The sequence below is a fragment of the Mastigoproctus giganteus genome, chromosome 7 (genome assembly GCF_048544385.1).
Source record: "Mastigoproctus giganteus isolate SK-2022 chromosome 7, ASM4854438v1, whole genome shotgun sequence".
Classification (NCBI taxonomy): Eukaryota; Metazoa; Arthropoda; class Arachnida; order Uropygi; family Thelyphonidae; genus Mastigoproctus; species Mastigoproctus giganteus.
In genome coordinates, this window is record NC_143581.1 from 122,058,131 (window position 1) to 122,075,127 (window position 16,997).

At 38.1% G+C, this 16,997-nt stretch overlaps 1 protein-coding gene across 2 annotated transcripts in view; it reads right to left on the reverse strand.

Annotated features, from left to right (window-relative positions):
- Positions 1-16,997, reverse strand: part of LOC150083174 (E3 SUMO-protein ligase RanBP2-like) — a 621,501-nt gene that overhangs the window by 76,975 nt on the left and 527,529 nt on the right. For both annotated transcript variants that reach the window (XM_090377889.1, XM_090377888.1), the window contains one exon: positions 9,534-9,709. In XM_090377889.1, coding sequence (XP_090234015.1) covers positions 9,534-9,709 — 176 coding nt within the window. The remainder of the gene's footprint in view (positions 1-9,533; positions 9,710-16,997) is intronic.

Genomic DNA, 16,997 nt, shown 5'->3' on the forward strand with positions numbered 1-16,997 from the left:
ATAATCCACAAATGCCAGGCATAATGGTGTTTTATATTCATTTGCTTTCACCATTAGCTGTGACATTAAGTGAAGGTGATCCATAGTTGAGAATTCTGTCCTAAAGACAGCTTGCTCTTTCGGTTCATTCTCATCAATAGTATTCTTTCTAATTTGTTAGTAATCACCCTTGTGAACAGCTCGATGTGAGATAACAAACTAATTGGTCTATAATTTCCAATTTCTGATTTATCTCCTTTCTTATGCAGCAAAACTATAGTTGCATTATTCCACTCCTTAGGAATCACACCTTTTCTAATGCATTTTGTGAAGACTCTTGACAGTTTTGTGCCATGTCTTTTCCTCCCAATTTTAACAACTCTAGAGTAACTTCATCTTTCCCCGGGGCTTTCTGATTCTTCATTTACTCCAACACATGTTCTACCTCATCAGGAACGATATCGGGTATGTCGTATTTGTTATTAATTTGCAATCCATCTTCCCCATTGCTGGCATCATTCCCTCGCTCCTTGCATAATTCTCTATTTATAAGTATAAGTTATTCTGCTATTTATAAGTACAACATCGCTATTTTTCAGTTTCAGTATCATTTGTCTTTCTGTATTACTGCTCATGGCTGCTGATTTAAATCCTTTGTTTTCCCTTAATGCTTGTTCTACTTTTCTTGTGTTAAATCTTCTTATGTCCTCTCTGAGTCTCTTTGTAATGGCATTGCATAATTCAGTATACCGAATTTCTCCTCGTCAGTGTTTATCTTGCTCTTCATTTGTTGTCTTCGGTTCATCATGACAAGTGTTTCTTGACTAATTTTTTCTTCTTTGGATTTCTTTTTACCTATAGGTTTTTGGGCTTAAGATTTAACACATCACTTTCAGAAAGTTGTAATATTCCTCATCGGTCTGATCCGTCTGCTGAAGCTCAAACTTGTTCTAAAGTTCCAGTACATACTGCTTTTTCTCCTCTTCTGTTACGTCAAAGACCTTCACATTATTTACTCGAGTCAGTTTATTTCCTTTCTTTTCTTACATCTATATCAAGTGTGCATCTTACCATTCTGTGATCACTTCCAAAATTTACCTTGTTGAGGATGGCAACATTATTCACGATATATCTTCTGTTAGTGAGGATGAAGTCAATTTCATTAGTTGTTAATCCATTTGAGCCTTTCCATGTCCACTTTCTGTTCACCCTTTTCTTGAAAAGTGTTCATTATTGACAATTCTTGAGATTCTGCAAATTCCACAAGTCTTTCACCAATTCCAAAATTTCCTATAGTTCCCCTTTCTGTGCTGTTTTGTCTTTTTCCAACCTTAGCATTGAAGTCCGCCACAATGATAGTGTAGTGGGTTTTCTGCTCATCTAGCAGACTCTCAATTTCGGTGTACATTTCTTCAACCTCTTCATCATCATCATGGCTCGATGTTTGTACATAAATCTTATAACCTTTAGCTTGTACCTCTTAGAAATACTGAGTAGTAGTCTTGACACCCTTGGTGATGTACTTTTGAATACCAAAATGTTGTTTTTTATATCTCTATGGACCAGAAAGCCAACTCCACCTTCGCTCCTTTCACTGTTTCCATTGATATACAGCAGATTTCCACTTGATAAACTTATAAGTGATTCATTTCTTCTTGTTTCAGCCAAACCGATGATATTCCAATTCACATTTTCTAATTCCTTTTCCAGCTCTAATATCCTGTCTTCACAGATGAGTGATCTTAGATAATACTTAATTTTAATAAGGCGCTTACTATTTTTCAAACCAAAAAGGTTGAAAATTTAACACGTGTTAAGTGCCATATTGGCAAAAGGTTTGCTGGTAATTTAGAGTTCAGAACTTCCCATGATGTGTTTTGTTGAAACTAATCAACGGCTAAAGCTTCATTTTGAATTAATTTATAATTAGAGTTTAATTTGACTAAAGTTATTGCTGAATCTATTAAAGGAATGTTGTTTGTTTGTTTGTTTCGGGATTTATTGGGCGCATCGGCAACTATAGGCATAGTGAGCCACTAAAGGAATGTGACTGTAAGATTGTGCATGTTGGCTAAGTTCAGTTATGCAATGGTTTGACTGTACACTATTATTAGGATAGTATGCTCTGGTATTAGCCATTTTGGATGATCTGAATTTAACAGTTGACCTATCTATATAGCACGCATTGCAGTTTTTTGGTATTTGATAAGATAAACTATATTATTTATGTCCTGAATACTGTATTTGTACATTTCCTTGTATCCATTAAAGAATGTTCCTAAACTATTGTATGAGGAAAAAACTAACATAATGTCAGTGCCTGAAAACGTGTTACGGAATTTTCGAACGAACCTGAAAAGATGTTACAGAGTTTTTGAGTGAACTGACTGTGATATGAAAGTGTGACTACTATTTCTTACTGTTGTTCATTTTATTAGTAGTAAGAGGATTATTTACTCTATTTCTTGCTTCTGATATAGTATCTCATATTAACCGTATTGGGTATTTTCTTTTAGTGAAGGTTTTATTAGACATTTTAATTCTGCTTCTACATCTTCCTGCATAACTGTATTTTATGACATTGCAAATTTGGTTGTATACCACTGATTTTTTGTACTGTAAGGATGGTGTGAATAAAAAATTTTCTTGAATGTTTTCTTTCTATATATATATATATATGTCTTAAATTTGTGTTCAGATTTATAAATGTGAGTTTAAGAAAATTAATACGATGGTTTTCTTCCAGTTCTAAAGTGTATTTGAGTCAATTATGTACCGAACTGAATTTTTGTAGATTATCGATGGTGGCCAGAGGCGGATTTAATGGCAGGTGCACCGGGCACGCGCCCTGGGCCCGACTTCTGAAGGGCCCACACAAAACCCCAACAAATTAGTTGAACATATTAGTTCAACATGTATTTTTGTTTTTCCAGTCTCTCTTTTTTTTTTAAGGGGCCCAATATTTTCTTCTGCGCCCGGGGCCTCAACCGACCTTAAACCGCTCCTGATGGTGGCTTTATTGACGATTAATAATAAAGCTAATAAGGGCAACACCACAGTAATTATAGCCAGATTCATGTATATGAAAAAAATTCAAGAAATACTTTCAGTCAGAAATACGTGCAACATTGATAATAAAATTTCAATATCTAGTTTGAAAAATTGACTAGATAATCTACTAAGAAAACTTGGGGCTAACAAAGAAATTGACTTACGTACTCTTCGACATATAGGTGTAAAATTTAACATTATGCCGTATATTTTCGGGACAATCAAGTTACGTTTGTTGTTATTTGGTTTTTAGGAGCATTAGCAACTAAGGCCATATTGCTCTGTGAATATGCAGTGGTCATTCCTAACCTTTCCACATCCTCCGTATTTAGTGATGACAGGCTCGATCCCCGGTCTAATCAAGAAGCGTGTGCTACGCACTGCTGCTCCTTCCCACCTGGCTACGTAGGCGCCTACAATCAAGTTACATAAAATAGGACACCCGTTACACGCAATAATTTCATACAGGAAATCTGCATTTGTTAATTTATCATCGTTTCTAGTCAAAATTATCTCGCCTTTAATGAAGTTTTCAAATTTTTGGGTACATAACACTAATCAGGTCTTCAAATTAATCAATGCCATTAATATATCTAACAATGACATTCTAGCATCTTACGATGTTTCATTAAACACAAACTTCGATGTTGATTAACACTAAGGAAACTGCTAGAATTACTAATAGTCGACCTCACTTCGAAAGTTCTCACTTCCCTCAAATATTAACAGTATTTTAGAGTTAGCTACCATCCTCATTAAAGAACAACATTATTGGTTTGAAAACAATATCTAGAAACAAATTTATGGACTTCCCGTGGGACTAGGTGCATCAGCACTACTCTCAGAAATTTATTTAGCAGCTGTTGAGGACCAATTCCCTAACCTGTTTCCTCCCAACATTAAGCTTTTTAAATGGTATGCCGACGATATATTGTTAATCGCTAATAAAACTGTCACTGATAATCTTCTACAAAAATTAAATTCGGTACATAATGGACTCAAATATACTTTAGAACTGGAAGAAAATTATAGTATTAATTTTCTTAACCTCACCATTTATAAATCCGAACACAAACTTAAGACATGTATATATAGAAAGAAAACACATGCAAGAAAATTCGTACCATCCTTACAGTATACAACAAATCAGTTTTATACAACCAAATTTGCAATGCCATAAGGAAAAAACTAACAAATGTCATTGCCTCAGAAGCAAGAAATGAAATAAATAATCCTCCCACTACTAATAAAATGAACAACAGTAATAAACAGTACACCAAAGTCACACTTCCACATCACAGTCAATTCACTTGACAACTCTGTAACATCTTTTCAGGCACTGACATTTGTTCGATTTTTCCTCATACGATAGATTAGGAACATTCTTTAACAGATACAAAGAAGCGTACAAATACAATATTCAGGACATAAATAATATAGTATAGCTTATCAAATGCTAACAAAACTGCAATGCATGTTATATAGGTAGCACAATTGTTAAATTCAGATCATCCAAATAGGCTAATACCAGAGCATACTATCATAATAATAGTTTACAGTCAAATCATTGCATAACTGAACTGAACTATGCACAATCTTACAATCACACCCTTTTAATAGATTCAGCAATAACTCTAGTGAAATTAAACTGTAATTATAAATTAATTCAAAATGAAGCTTTAGCCATTGATTGGTTTCAGCAAAACACATCATGTGAAGTTCTGAATGCTAAATTACCAGCAAACTTTTTGCCAAAGTGGCACTTGACACGTGTTAAATTTCCAACATGCAAATACAGCAATGCATCCTGGGAGTTGAGATCACTATAAAGTCTGTCATCTTCTTCTCTTACCATAAAACCCACTGATGATGTCGAAAGTCTTATGTCAAGGCACTTGGTTTTTAATACACAATTTGGTTTTTTATAGAAGACAACCTGGAAAAAGTTGCTAGTACAGTAAACTCCCGCTATTCGCGGGGGTTATGTTCCTGAGAAATGTCGCGAATACTGAGTTATTTCTCCCATGGTAATAAAGGGGTTCCGTTCCAAAGTATGTAATATATAAGAAAAACTAGTCTAAAATTTTGTCTATGTATGTATTATATGTACCTTCATAATATGATTATGTACATAGACAGTACATAGTGAAATGCAAGCATATGGCATCGAAATGAAAATAAGAAACAATTTAATATTAAATGTAATATTTATTAGAAATTTCAAACAAATCTTTCAAACCAGCGCCTTTGCTAGTAAAAAAAGTTATTCCACCAGTGCTATCACCAGTTTTGCTAAAGTGTTGATAAAGGAGTTTCGCCCTTTCACGAATGATGAGTGAACTTAATGGAATTTTATTTTGAGTACGGTCTTCTATCCACAGATTTAAAGCTTTTTCCATTTTTTTCTAATTTAACATCACGAGTTACAGAGCAAATTTTTGAAGCAATTACGCGTTTTCACGGACACTACGGCGGATTTTTTCTTCCGATTTTTTGATTGATCGTACCATTGACTCATTGATTTTATAATGTTTTGCCACTGAAGAGACACTTTCACCATTAGAAATTTTGTCTAATAACTCAATTTTATTCGCTAATGTCATCATCTTCTTTCATATTTTCACATTTCTCTTGTTATTTGTAGCCATATTTTTGTACAGGTTAGAAAGAACTTGTCCACAATAAAGGCACTTTCTTCCGTTAACACACTCGAAAAAGTCTGTTTTACAATGCAAAACGGTAGATTTATCACTTTTGTAAGCATATTAATTTATAAATTGATAAATTTATTCAATTTATAAGCATATAAATTAAAAGCAAACGACCAAACCTTCCATGACAAGCGCATAACACATACTGAACAAGGATTAGCGAGAAACATCCACGCTCGCGATTTTGTCACCCCCCCACCCACTGAACACTGTTTTGACCGGGAAAGATAATTTTAGCCACGCCCATGTTTTTTTATGGCGGAAAATATTCATGGCGCTTTAAAATTCACATTTTTTTAAGGTTTCATTTTCTATTAAATCAGCGATCGCGAATACAGATACTGTGAATAGTGGGGGTTTACTGTATATGGATTCCATGAGATTCTGAAAGCACTCGAATGCTGGCTCACACACATTCAAGCATATTCCAGTGGACCTCAGATTTACCAGTTAAAATGTATCAGCTACTGCTGGTACATTTCTACCAGCAGTAGCCGATCCTTTCAGCAAATAACATATTCCACCTCTTCCCAGAGTGCACTTCTTTCTTCCTTAGGGCATGTTTAGTGCACTTCTTTCTTTCTTCTTGGGGCATGTTTTAAATAGATAATTTTAATTCTTTCTCGCTTTCACCTTCTGTGAGGTTTTTTTTTTTTTTTTTTTATTACAGATTTAGAGGTGAGTATTCCAGTGATAAGTTATTGCTAAATAATTTAACAATTCTTCAAAAACTGAATGAACTGTTGAAATAACTATTTTCAATATCATTAGTTTTATTTAATCAAATCCCACTGCGTGTGTGCACACATGCACACTCTCAGCGGCCAGTTTATTAAGTACACTGAACTAATAGCAAGTAGCACCTATGGTAGCTCTCAATACAGCCTCAAGTTGCTAGTACAGTGGTACCTCGACATACGAGTTTAATTCGTTCCGTAACCTTGCTCGTATCTCAAAGCAATTTGACCCATTGAAATTAATTGAAATGCCATTAATCCGTTCCAGCTCCCAAAAAATCACCTCAGTTGTTTTTGTTAAGTGTTTTTGAATAAGAAAAATGTACTGTATTTACAAGAAGAAACATTTATTTATAAATTACAAATACATATTCTATAGAAACATAATAAAAGAAAAGGTGAAGTGTTTATGGAAGCGTATAATTTTCTTCATTGGTCTTCGCTTTTTTTGTCACGCTTTGCTCATTTTCACCTGCAGATCGCTTAAAAAAACTGTCCAAGGAGGTTTGTTTCTTCCTCCCTTTCAGGATATTGCGGAAATGTGTTAGGCAAGTTTCGTTGAACAACTCCGATGCACGACCAGTTGCAACTTTTTCGGGGTGATTTTTATCCACGAACTCTACAACTTTCTCCCACATTCCCAAGATCTCCTTTATATTTCTTGTAGAGATAACCTTCTCCATCTCTGGCTCCTCTTCAAAACTAATTTTTCGTTGAACCACCATATGCTGCTGCGAATGTAGATCGTGTAACTCCTCGGTTGTCAACTCCTGAGTCTGTTCCTCGACAAGTTCGTTCACATCTCTCTCATCCACCTCCAGACCCATGGATTTTCCCAGAGAAACAATCTCCTCTACCACTGACACTTCGGGTTCCAATCCTTCAAAAGCCCTTTCAGCTACAGCCTCAGGCCACAGCTTCTTCCATGCAGATATTAAGGTCCTCGTTGTAACACCCAGCCAGGCCTGATCAATAATTCTTAGGCATATCACGATGTTAAAGTGGTCCTTCCAGAACTCTCGAAGGGTAAGGTTTGTGTTCTCCGTCACTTCAAAGCAGCGCCGAAAAATGTGCTTGGTGTACAACTTCTTAAAATTAGAAATCACCTGCTGATCCATGGGCTGCAGGATAGGAGTGGTGTTGGGTGGTAGGTAGAGAACCTTTATAAACTTGAACTCTTCGAGTAAATCATCTTTGAGATTTGTTGGGTGAGCAGGGGCATTGTCGAGGACGAGAAGGACTTGCACGGGTAGGTTGTTTTCCTGTAGATATTTTTTAACAGAAGGGCCAAACACCAGGTTTATCCACTCCACAAAGAATTTCCTGGTGACCCACGCCTTCGGATTTGCCCTCCACATAACTTGTAGTTTTTCTTTTAAAATCTTATGTGACTTAAAGGCTCTGGGATTTTCCGAATGGTATACTAGCAGAGGCTTGATTTTGCAGTCGCCACTCGCATTGGCGCAAAGTGCTAGAGTTAATCTATCCTTCATGGGTTTGTGACCTGGCATCGTCTTCTCCTCTGCTGTTATGTAAGTCCTATTCGGCATCCTTTTCCAGAAAAGCCCCGTCTCGTCACAGTTGAAGACTTGCTGAGGGATGTATCCTTTGGCTTCTATCAGTTCGGAAAACGTTTTGATGTAAACCTCAGCTGCCTTCACATCCAAACTTGCTGCCTCACCATGCCTGACGACGGAGTGAATGCCAGTCCTTTTCCTAAAGTTGTCAAACCAGCCCCGACTGGCTTTAAACGAGTCTTCCGATTCCTCGTTTGTGGAAGTGTGTGGGATTTGCTTCAGCTGTTTAAGCACAGTACATATCACTGATGTGCTACGCCCGTACATCCTCGCCAAGTCAATTACTCGCACACCTTGCTCATGTTTTTCTATGATTTCACGCTTTAATTCAATAGACATCATCTTCTTCTTCGGACCCATGGTTATAAATAAATATGATAATGTTTTGTAAATGTACAAAAAGCAAAAAACGCGAACCCAACTTATCAAAAATGCTACGAAAATGAGAGAAACAAGCACACAGACTGAGGTCTAGTCTGAGGTGGGAGAAACTGTTAGACGCTGCACACAACCCCAACATGCGCCCCGCATGTTGGGGTCGTGTGCAGCGGTGTAGTGTGCGATTCCTCGTATCTCAAATCTTGCTCTCATCTCAACGCAAAATATCGCTCGCTCAGCGGCTCGTATCTCAAAACACTCGTATATTAGGGCACTCGTATATCGAGGTACCACTGTATATGGATTCCATGAGATTCTGAAAGCACTCAAAAGGAATGCTGGCTCACACATATTCAAACATGTTCCAGTAGACCTCGGATTTACCAGCAGTAGCTGATCCTTTCAGGGAATAGCATATTCCTCCTCTTCCCAGATATGTACAATTAGACAGGATCAAGTGACTAAGCAGTATGATGGCATCACCTACATTCTCCTGGAAACAGTCCTGCATCATCCATGTCTTGTGAAATGGTGCACTCCTCGTAAAAGTAATCATTACCAAAATGATAAATTGCGATCACGAAAGGATGTACCTGGCCAGCAACACTATTCAAGCTGTTTAATCTGGATTGTGACTTCTACATCACCTTGTACTTCCATGAAGTCTTTGTTTATGAGATTTCTTCCATGGTATAATTTTTATGCAAATAAAATAAATTACATATTTATTCAGAATAAATGCTAAAGCAGGGGCGTAAAACATAAGAGTATATGTGGGTTGCACTAGTACGCACACACAACATGCATAACTATGGTATTTTGAAAGAAATATACAAAATATTTTTTTTATGTGCTGACCCTTTGAGGTAAATACATGATCACAGAGTGACAGCAATCAGGAAGATTTATATATAAATTATGAATTTTTATTTATATTTTATATTTTGGGTTTAAAAATTATGAACCTGTAAAAGCTAATAAATTATGAAAAGTTTAGACTCAAGCTAACATATGGGCAGCACAAAAAAAAAAATCTTGAGGATATTCTTATGCTAAAGAGTTAAAGTTAAAAAGAAAAAAAACTATATGATTTCACTTACTTTGAATTTCACAGCAAACAGTTGAGCAGCAGGCTGTTCTTCTGCATAATCTACTGATGACCAACAAACAGAAACATCACTTGATGCCATTGGCTGGAGTGTTGTATCAGAACTAATGTAGTGATTGCATGCTATCTTGTGAACCTGCTCACGTCTTAATAGTAAGCGAAATCGACCTATAAACATTTTTGGGTGAAATTAGCTAATATAAGTTTTAATTTATAATAACAACAGAATGACACAAGTTGAGTCTAACTGTCATTTAATAAATAGGACTTTTAAAACAGAGACTGTTTATTGTTACAATAAGTAACGAAAGATGTGATATTATAATGAGGCTACTCAATCTGAAAAGAAAACCAAATAAATATCGATTACAGCAATGGTCATCCTCATCTGATTTGTGTCATCCTCTACAACAAGCAATAAGCATGAGGGTGTGTTCTTGTGTAACTGTTAAAAGTGAATAGTGATAAGGTAGAAATGATGAAATTACAAGACAGAAAATTTGGATAAGCCAGCATCATAGTAAACACTAATGAAAGAAGGAATTAAAAACATATTTAGATGAAAGTGTAACCTTCACTATGATAGGCAAAAAGGTAGACACTGTCTCCCACTAAGTAGGATACTTATCACAGGGATGTGATCACTTAGATGTGGATTTTCTTCTACCTCTCAAGTAAGTGAAGGGATGAGAGAGAGAGAGAGAGAGAGAGAGAGAGAGAGAGAGAGAGAGAGAGAGAGAGAGAGCAGAAAATAGACAGGTAGATATGTGGAAAAAAAGGTTCTGTTTCCCACATTTTGAGGGGAAAAATCATTGTCAGTGATCATATGCTCTCTGATTATTATTATTTATTATTATTATTATTGGCCATATGGTGCAAGGAAGCCTGAGGCTTATGCTGCACCAGCCAAAACAAAAAAAATTCCCGAGTTACCCTGAGAGAGAGAGAGAGAGAGAGAGAGAGAGAGAGAGAGAGAGAGAGAGAGAGAGAGAGAGAGAGAGAGAGAAAGAAAGAAGTAGAAAGGAATCACCAAGAAAGAGAAAAATGATGATTTATCCAGCTCAGGACCCTGGGTGTGGAGTATAATAAGAAATTATTATGATGAGTATAATAAGAAACTGTACAGGGAAATAGAGTGGGCCAGTAAATCAGAGAGTCTTATAATGGGAGATTTTAATTTCCCAGATATTGACTGGAATTTGCGGACTGGTCATTCACACACTAGCAGGGCTTTTGTGGATTTATTGGATGATTGTTTTCTACATCAGCATGTTCGGGAGGCAACTAGAGGGAGTAATACTCTTGATTTGATTATCAGCAGTGATTCTTCATGCATTAAGAATCTGCAGATAAATGAACCACTAGGTGGCAGTGATCACTGTGTGCTGAAGTGGGATTTACTCAAAGAGGTAACTACCATTAGGGGTAAAGGGAAGGGTTATTGCTTCCGTAAAGGCGACTACGATGGACTGAGACAGTATTTAAATTCTATACAGTGGGACCAACTGATGATGTTACCAACAGCAAATTCAAAATGGGAAGCATTCAAAGAACTTATCTTGGAAGCTACTAGGCTTTACATACCAATTAAGAAATATTGTTCAAGGTTTAGGCCAAAATGGATGTCAGATGAACTAATGAGGCATATGGCAGAGAAGAAAAATGCATGGGATACTTACAAATTAACACATGACACAGAAGCCTATGATAGATACAAGTTGATATGCAACCAAGTTACAAAGGAGGTTAGGCAGGCAAAGGCAGATTACGAGAAATCCTTGGCAAGGGATGCAAAGAAAAACAGCAAAGAGTTCTTTACTTATGTAAACTCTAGAAGGAAGGGGATGAATCACATTGGTCCACTTGATATTGATGGGTCAACTGTTGATGATCCTGCTCAGGTAGCTAACAAACTAAATGAATATTTTGTATCGACATTCACACATGAGGAGTTATTCAGCGAGGGGAATGCCAGAGGTGTATTCAACTCTAGCAGTAAGCTACAGAATCTTGAAATAACTGGGAGTAAAGTGGAGGAGAAACTGTTGAAGATAAACACAAGAAAGGTACCCGGGGTGGATGGGATCTATCCAGTTATATTAAAGGAGGCAGCAAAGGAAGTAAGCAAACCCTTAACCATAATTACGAGAGCTTCCTTGGACTCAGGGGAGGTACCCATAGACTGGAAATGTGCAAATGTGACCCCAATTCACAAAGGAGGATCAAAAGCCGACACAAGTAATTATAGACCTGTGAGCTTAACTTCTGTTCCAGGAAAATTAATGGAGGCACTGGTTAAAGAAGCACTGCAGGATCATTTAGACAAGACTTCAGTTATAGCTCGGACACAGCATGGCTTTGTTAAGGGGAAGTCTTGCCTGACCAATTTGATTGGATACTATGATGCAGTCACAAAAGAACTGGATGCAGGGAATGGCTTTGATATTATATACTTGGATCTTAGAAAGGCTTTTTTTTTTTTTTTTTTTTATGAGAACCCCAAACACGAGAGGTATTATAACCTATAGTACTTAGTACCGTGCTTGGGTTGGAGGTTGAGAAGACGAAAGAAGATATTTGTTGATATTGGACTTGAACTTCTGTAGATTGTAATTTTCAGGAAATACGTATGAAGGAAGGTTGTTCCAGAAAACGGCAGTTGAATGAATAAATGAGGAAGATGAAAAGTTGGTTCTGTGGGTTTGAAGTTGGACAGTAAATGGATGTTGGCTGGTGGCGGCACGTGTTCGGACTGTTTTGAAAGAGAGAGCGGGAATTATAGAAGCCAATTCAGAACAACAGTGCCCATGGAAGTATCTGTAGAAGAGGCATGCAGCAGAAACAGTGCATCTATGAGAAAGCGAGTGGAGAGACTCTGTTAGAGATGAATCATTAATTAACCTAACTGCCCTCTTCTGAATGGAATCAAGAAGCCTGAGAGAGGTTTTGGGGGCACCACCCCAGATGTCGGAACAATATTCCATGGCAGGGCGGATTTGCGATTTATACAGAGTGAGCAGCTGTTTGGGAGAAAAGTAACACTGAGAGCGAAAGAGAAAACCAAGTTTTTTAGATGCAGAGGAAGCAATATTTGTAATGTGCTTGTGCCAAGAGAGATTAGAAGTCAGGGTAATCCCCAAAAGAGATATATCATTTTGCCTAGAAATCGGAGTGTCACTAAAGATAAGCATAGGAGCAGAAGAATCCTTTTTGCGAGATATAAGACAAGATTGAGTTTTAAAAGGGTTGAAATCAACTAAGTTGTCTTTGCCCCACTGGAGAATTACCTGAAGATCGGCATTTAAGGAATTGGCAGCAGATTTTCGAGAACTTGAAGCTGATTGAGCTGGACAAGGTTTCTCAAAATGGAAAGTTGAATGCAATGAGCTATCATCGGCAAAACTATGGATAGGATTTCCAGTCAATGGGAGAAGGTCATGGATATACAAGAGGAAAAGAGTGGGGGAAAGACCTGAACCTTGGGGGACACCGGCATTAGTGGAGAAATTAGAAGACAGAGAGCCATCTACCATCACCCTCAGTGAGCGATCAGAGAGAAAACTGGATAACCAATTACTAAAAATAGTTGGCAAACCATAAGATGGAAGCTTGTTTAGAAGACCTTTATGCCAAACACGATCAAAAGCCTTTGAGATGTCAAGAGCAACTACTTGTGATTCACCGAACCTTTCCATTGAATTAGTCCATAAATGGGTAACATAAGCCAGAATATCACCAGTGGATCGACACTGACGGAATCCATACTGGCGATCGTTAATCAGACGGAAGGTTTCTAGGTAGTTTAAGAGTTGGCAGTTAATTGATTTCTCCATTACTTTAGAAAGAGTAGAAGTAATTGCAATGGGACGATAATTGGATGGGAGGGATTTGTCACCCTTTTTAGGAACTGGCTGGATATGAGCAAATTTCCAAGCAGAAGGAAAAACACCTTTGGAATAAGAAAGTGAAAAAAGGCGGCAAAGAATAGGAGTAAGTTCAGGAGCACAGGTTTTGAGAACAAGTGGAGAAATACCATCAGGACCTGGAGCTTTCTTAGCATCAAGATTCATCAAAATCCTTCTGATATACTTTTGACGGAAGACCACAGGAGGCATTGATTGAATGGAGCGTGTTAGGAATGGTGGGAGGTGTTTTACCAAGATCATTAATACATGAGCTGGAAGAAAAATGGAATGCTAGCAGGTCAGCTTTATCCTTGGCTGAAGTGACAACAGAACCATCTGGTTTGGACAGAGGTGGGAGCAGAGATGGGCAAAACTTGCGGCCAATAGCTTTGGCAAGAGACCAGAATGCTCGGCTACCATTAGGGCAAGAAGCAAGTTTTCTACTCTTAGCCTGTTCAAAATCTAGTTTGGACTGATTAATAACTGCTTTACAATTGCTGCGAGCTTTGGTGTAGGCAGAAAATGACACTGAAGAATTAGAAACAAGCCAATTACGATATGCAACGTTCTTCTCTTGGACAGCCTTAGCACATTTATTGGAAAACCAAGGTTTAGATAAAGGACGAGATTTTAAAGTGGAGTGTGGGTTAAAGGATTCCATTCCTGCAAGAATAATTTCACTGACACGATCTGAGCAAACGTTGACATCAGAAGTTTTGAAACAGTAATCAGACCAAGGAAAAGAACAAAAGAAGTCACGCAGGTCATCCCATTTTGCATTCTTGTAATGCCAAACAATACGAGGTTGGGAATAGCCATGAGATAAAGGTTCCATTGGAGAAGAGACAATCACCAAGTTGTGATCTGAAGTGCCTAAAGGACCTCTCACTTCAACCTTGTACTTAGAAGGGTTGTTTGTGAGAAAAAGATCAAGCGTATTGGCTGTATGATTAGGATTATCCGATATTCTTGTAGGTAAATGAACAATCTGTGCTAGGTCATTAGTAATTGCAAAAGCCTCAGCATCTCGACCTGCTGGGTCGGTGTGACTAGAAAACGGAAGCCAGCTGGAGTTGTGAACGTTAAAATCACCAAGGAAAATTACCTCACTGTTAGGAAAGTTGGACTGGAGAAAGTCAAGTTGCAAAGAGAGGAAGTCAAAGAGCTCCAAGTGATTAGTGGAGTTGGGAGAACAGTAGAGACAACAGATGAATTTTACACAATGAGGTAGAGAGATTTTAAGCCAGAGAAGATCAAAGAGAGGAGATTCCAAATTGCCAAGTCTCTGACAGGGAATATCAGAACGGACATATGCACAAGTACCACCTTTGAGGCGAAAGGAATCATACAGCAAATAATTTGGACATCTGAGATGAGCAGTAGTTCAATCAACTGATAACTGAGATTCAGTCAGAAAAAGTACATGGGGTTTGGAAGACTGCAAGCGGAAATGGACATCGTTGAGATTAGAATTGAGACCACGTATATTTGTGAAATTAATTAGGAAGTCCTTGGGAGGTTTAGATCTTTTCGCAGATAAGCTTGCTCTATTATTTTGACAATTCATGGTGTATTCAATAGTAAGAAAAAGTGGGTGGGACATGCTGTATAGAGTAATGAAATTTTTTGGATATGGCGTACATGTGGTAAGAATATACCCAGATCCTTGACATAGCGTGGCCTCGACAATGCTCCCCGCATACACACTACTCGGACTCCCTCCAGTCACTATCTGGCAGAGTAGAGGTAGCAAGATTATACACTAGCTGATCCGGAAGCTTCCTAGAGAGTTACCAATAGGTTCAGTCCGGTGTACTAACTAGCGGCCGGCCTGTGAACACCGTTTTAGAGCTGTACCCTTGAAATGTAAGGAATGTTGGATCTCGCCACGACATTCATCATAACCTCAAAAATCATCAATCATACTGCATGATGGAAGAGATAGGGAAGGGTTGGCCAGAACTTAGCTCTAGAGACTAAACATGGGTTCCACCACTTCAAGCCTCCAATAAGCAAAGTGGTGGTATTTCACCGGTTGATGAGAGTCATCTACCACCTAGTAAAAGGCTTTTGATACTGTTGCACATGGAAGACTGCTACACAAATTGGAGCAGTGTGACATTGGAGGCAAATTGCTGCTATGGATAAAGGGGTGGTTGAGGGGGAGAAGACAGAGAGTGGTAATCAATGGACACTGCTCATCATGGACTAATGTTATTAGTGGAGTCCCTCAGGGTTCAGTGTTGGGTCCATTATTGTTTTCTGTATTTATAAATGATATTGATGATGGTATATCAAGCTTAATGTCCAAGTTTGCAGATGATACAAAGGTTGGCAGGGTTGTCAAGGACACTACTGACACTATGCTGCTGCAACAGGATCTGGAAAGGTTGAGCAGATGGGCTGAGAGGTGGCAAATGAAGTTTAACATTGACAAATGTAAAGTACTACACATGGGAAACAGCAACCCCAGAGCAACGTATCAACTCTGTGGTACTACACTGACAGTGGTAGAGAATGAAAGGGACTTGGGGGTGGTTGTGCAGGCAGATATGAAGTTCTCTGAGCAGTGCAGACGGGCTGCAAGTGTAGCTCACGGAGTATTGTCAATGATATACAGGAATTTTTCCAGCAGGGATAAGGAGGTGAATATTCCCTTGTATAAGGCAATGGTCAGGCCACACCTAGAGTACTGTATACAGGTCTGGAGGCCTCATTTCAAGAAGGATGTAGAGCTGCTGGAATGAGTACAGAGAAGGGCAAGAAGATTAGTGAATGGAACAAAGGGGTGCTCTTACGAAGAAAGGCTTAAGTTTTGCAAATTACAGTGTCTGGAGACTAGGCACCAGCGAGGTGATCTGATAGAGGTGTATAAAGCCTTGAATGGTTTGAGCATGCTCAATGCTGATGGGATTCTTCCTCTAGCTCAGAATAATCACCTGAGAGGGCATAAATTCAAATTGAGGAAAGACAGATGTAGGATAGACGTGCGGAAATTTGCCTTTAGCCAGCAAGTGGTTGGTTGGTGGAACAGACTTCCATCCCTTGTAGTGGAGGTTGATAGCCTAAATAAGTTTAAGGCTCAGCTGGACAGGTATTTTGAACGAACAGAGGGGTGAAGTGGTTTTTTTTTTTTTTTTTTTTGGCTGATGCTGCATAAGCTCGCTTTCTTTCATCAAATGCCTCTACTAATGCTAATGCTAATTAACACTTTCTCCACAAATAACCTTTTCCACAATTCTGTGGCGCTTCTTAAATTTATCTAGCCACCCAGTGCTCGCATTAAATTCTGTATGTTCAAGGGACCGTGCAAATTTCAGAGCTTGTTGCTTAATTATTAGGCCCGATATTGGGATATTCTTTTCACGTATCATTTGCACCCATTTTAGAACAGCTTTATCAACATCTTTGTAAATACACAACTTAATTCGCTTCTTGTCTGCTCCTCCTTCAATTGCATTTAAAATTGATTCTCGATTTTTTAAAAATCATAGATAAACTGCTTGCAGATATGCCATATTTCTCTGCAACATTTTTTTTTTCTTAAAACC